The sequence below is a fragment of the Fulmarus glacialis genome, unplaced genomic scaffold (genome assembly GCF_000690835.1).
Source record: "Fulmarus glacialis isolate BGI_N327 unplaced genomic scaffold, ASM69083v1 scaffold21314, whole genome shotgun sequence".
NCBI classification, from domain to species: Eukaryota; Metazoa; Chordata; class Aves; order Procellariiformes; family Procellariidae; genus Fulmarus; species Fulmarus glacialis.
Genome location: NW_009208982.1, coordinates 40,625 through 43,000, shown reverse-complemented (window position 1 = coordinate 43,000; position 2,376 = coordinate 40,625). Strand labels below are relative to the sequence as shown.

Here is a 2,376-nt window from a genome sequence, read left to right as displayed (position 1 = left end):
GGCGGTGCCGAGCCTCACCCCTGCGTGTCCCTCTGCCCCGCAGCGCGATGGCTGCCAACTGCGAGCGCACCTTCATCGCCATCAAGCCCGATGGGGTCCAGCGGGGGCTGGTGGGGGAGATCATCAAGCGGTTCGAGCAGAAGGGCTTCCGGCTGGTGGCCATGAAGTTCGTGCACGTAAGTCCCCGCGCCCGGGGCGTCGCCCTTGCCCCGGCTCTGCCCTGAACGCTTTCCCTCGCCTGCCAGAATAGGCACTTAGGTATATACATCTTCCTATGCGGCTTTTCCTGCATCAGAATGGGAACCTGATGCTGAATTTGCACAACAGCTGGAAGTACGGGATCGCATGTCAGGCCAAGCTTTCTATCAAGCCCAAACGCATGATCGCTCTCATTTCCTAAGGAAACCAAATTTGCTCGGATGGCTTACTGCAACCTAATTAAGAGAGCTGAAATGACCTTGACTGAACAGTTGTATCAGGTAACATCATCCAGACATCTTGTGCTCAGCTTATTGCTGAGGATTACTGTAATGCAAAGAAATAATTTTGACAACTCGCAACATTGACTAGTACAAAGAAAGATGGTGTGTTGTGCACTCCTTTAATTCTACATTAGGAACTTTCACTGAAACCCACAATAGCATTGCAGCGACTGTTCATAATATTAGTGACTGGTGAATCCAGTCACTAATGCTGTAGTCTTACAGTAGTAACACCTTTTGTGGTATGGTATTTTGAAAGTGATATTTAATGTTACATCTGTCCTTTTAAAGGCCTCTGAAGACCTTCTCAAACAACATTACATTGACCTCAAAGACCGACCATTCTACCCTGGTCTGGTTAAATACATGAACTCCGGACCTGTTGTGGCCATGGTAAGTGGCTTGATTTTACTTAAAGACTACTTTCTCGAATATATTTTTCTCACTCTGTAAATTATTTTAAAATATTCAGATATACTGTTATGGAAACACTTTTTCAAACTACCCAGTTCTGATAGTGGCAAAAGAAAACCAAAAGTAAAATGAAGACAAGTAAGAAGTTACTATTTATTAGCAAGAAGTGTGCATGTATAAAATACATACTAAAATGCTTAGCATGGATTAAGCAAAATTCCCGAAAGTCAGTCTTCTGCACCAAAGAATCTTTTGTTTTGGGCAAAAAAGGGCCAGGGCTCTCCCACAGAAACCCATCTTCTGTGTCATTCTTATTTGCACTCCCCCCAGAACAAAAAAGTTGCCCTGGTAGCGTCTCCCTCTGTTTTGACTAGGTACCTAACTAGGAGTGCCTGAACTCATCAGGCTGTCCTTATCCTGTCACTGCAGAAAGGTTTCGAAGTTGGCCTTGTACATCAGTTAACTTTGAGGCTTGGTAAAGTATCTTCTTTACTGGAGTGACAATGTTGATAGTTCTTTTTATAATTGCTTTCCATTTACACGTTTTTTGCCTAGTTGTCTTTACAGGCCTAAGACAGAATCTAGGTAGATTAATTTTTTTAGTGGGGGAGCCCTTGTTTCTTTGCAAAGTATGTTATTAGCACAGATTAATCTTTGTTATTTTGTATAAGCATGGATTAATAGGATTTGTTTGTCTTTTTTTCCTTAAGGTATGGGAAGGACTCAACGTGGTTAAAACTGGGAGAGTAATGCTAGGGGAAACAAACCCTGCAGACTCTAAGCCTGGTACCATCCGTGGTGACTTCTGCATTCAAGTAGGAAGGTTTGTGCTCAGTTTATCAATTGAGATTAAAAACTTTACGGCAGTAGTCTTTTATTCTAGAAAGTCAAAATTGTTGGTAGATATCCTAGTCTGATGGTATTTTATTTGCAGGTCACACTCCCTAACTGCTACTTAAGAAAATGGCTTGGTACAAAACGGACTTTTTTTGAAATAGAGCTCCTCATCAGAGCTTCATGTAAGATCAGTCAGTGGCAGAGGCTGTTGTAGTAAAGTAGTCCTAGTCACCCTGCTAGGCTTAACTAGCTCTTATAGAGGAGGTATTTGAATGCTGTACCTGAAATAGTAGTCTTGCAGCTCTAGATGCTTCATCCAAGTTTTTGCACATAGAGAACTACTAGGTTGCTGAAAGTGTATTTTTATACGGAACAATGCATTTGTCTCCTTCCACAGAAACATCATTCACGGCAGTGACTCTGTAGAAAGCGCGCAGAAGGAGATCAACCTGTGGTTCAAACCTGCAGAGCTTGTTGACTTCAAATCTTGTGCACATGATTGGATTTATGAGTGAAATGAGTTTCCACAATGAATTGTGCCTTTGGAACACATCATCTCATTCCAGCTATTGACCTGGGAGCAATTACCACCACGGTTATCTTAGTAATTTTCAGCACTGTCAAATAAATGGATATGAACTAA

At 42.2% G+C, this 2,376-nt stretch overlaps 1 protein-coding gene across 1 annotated transcript; it reads left to right on the top strand.

Annotated features, from left to right (window-relative positions):
- The first annotated feature begins 29 nt into the window (after positions 1–29).
- Positions 30–2,376, top strand: LOC104071400 (nucleoside diphosphate kinase). Its single transcript, XM_009576701.1, has 4 exons — positions 30–176; positions 774–875; positions 1,607–1,719; positions 2,131–2,376. The coding sequence occupies exons 1-4, from the start codon at positions 48–50 to the stop codon at positions 2,246–2,248; spliced, it is 462 nt and encodes a 153-aa protein (XP_009574996.1). The 5' UTR covers positions 30–47; the 3' UTR covers positions 2,249–2,376.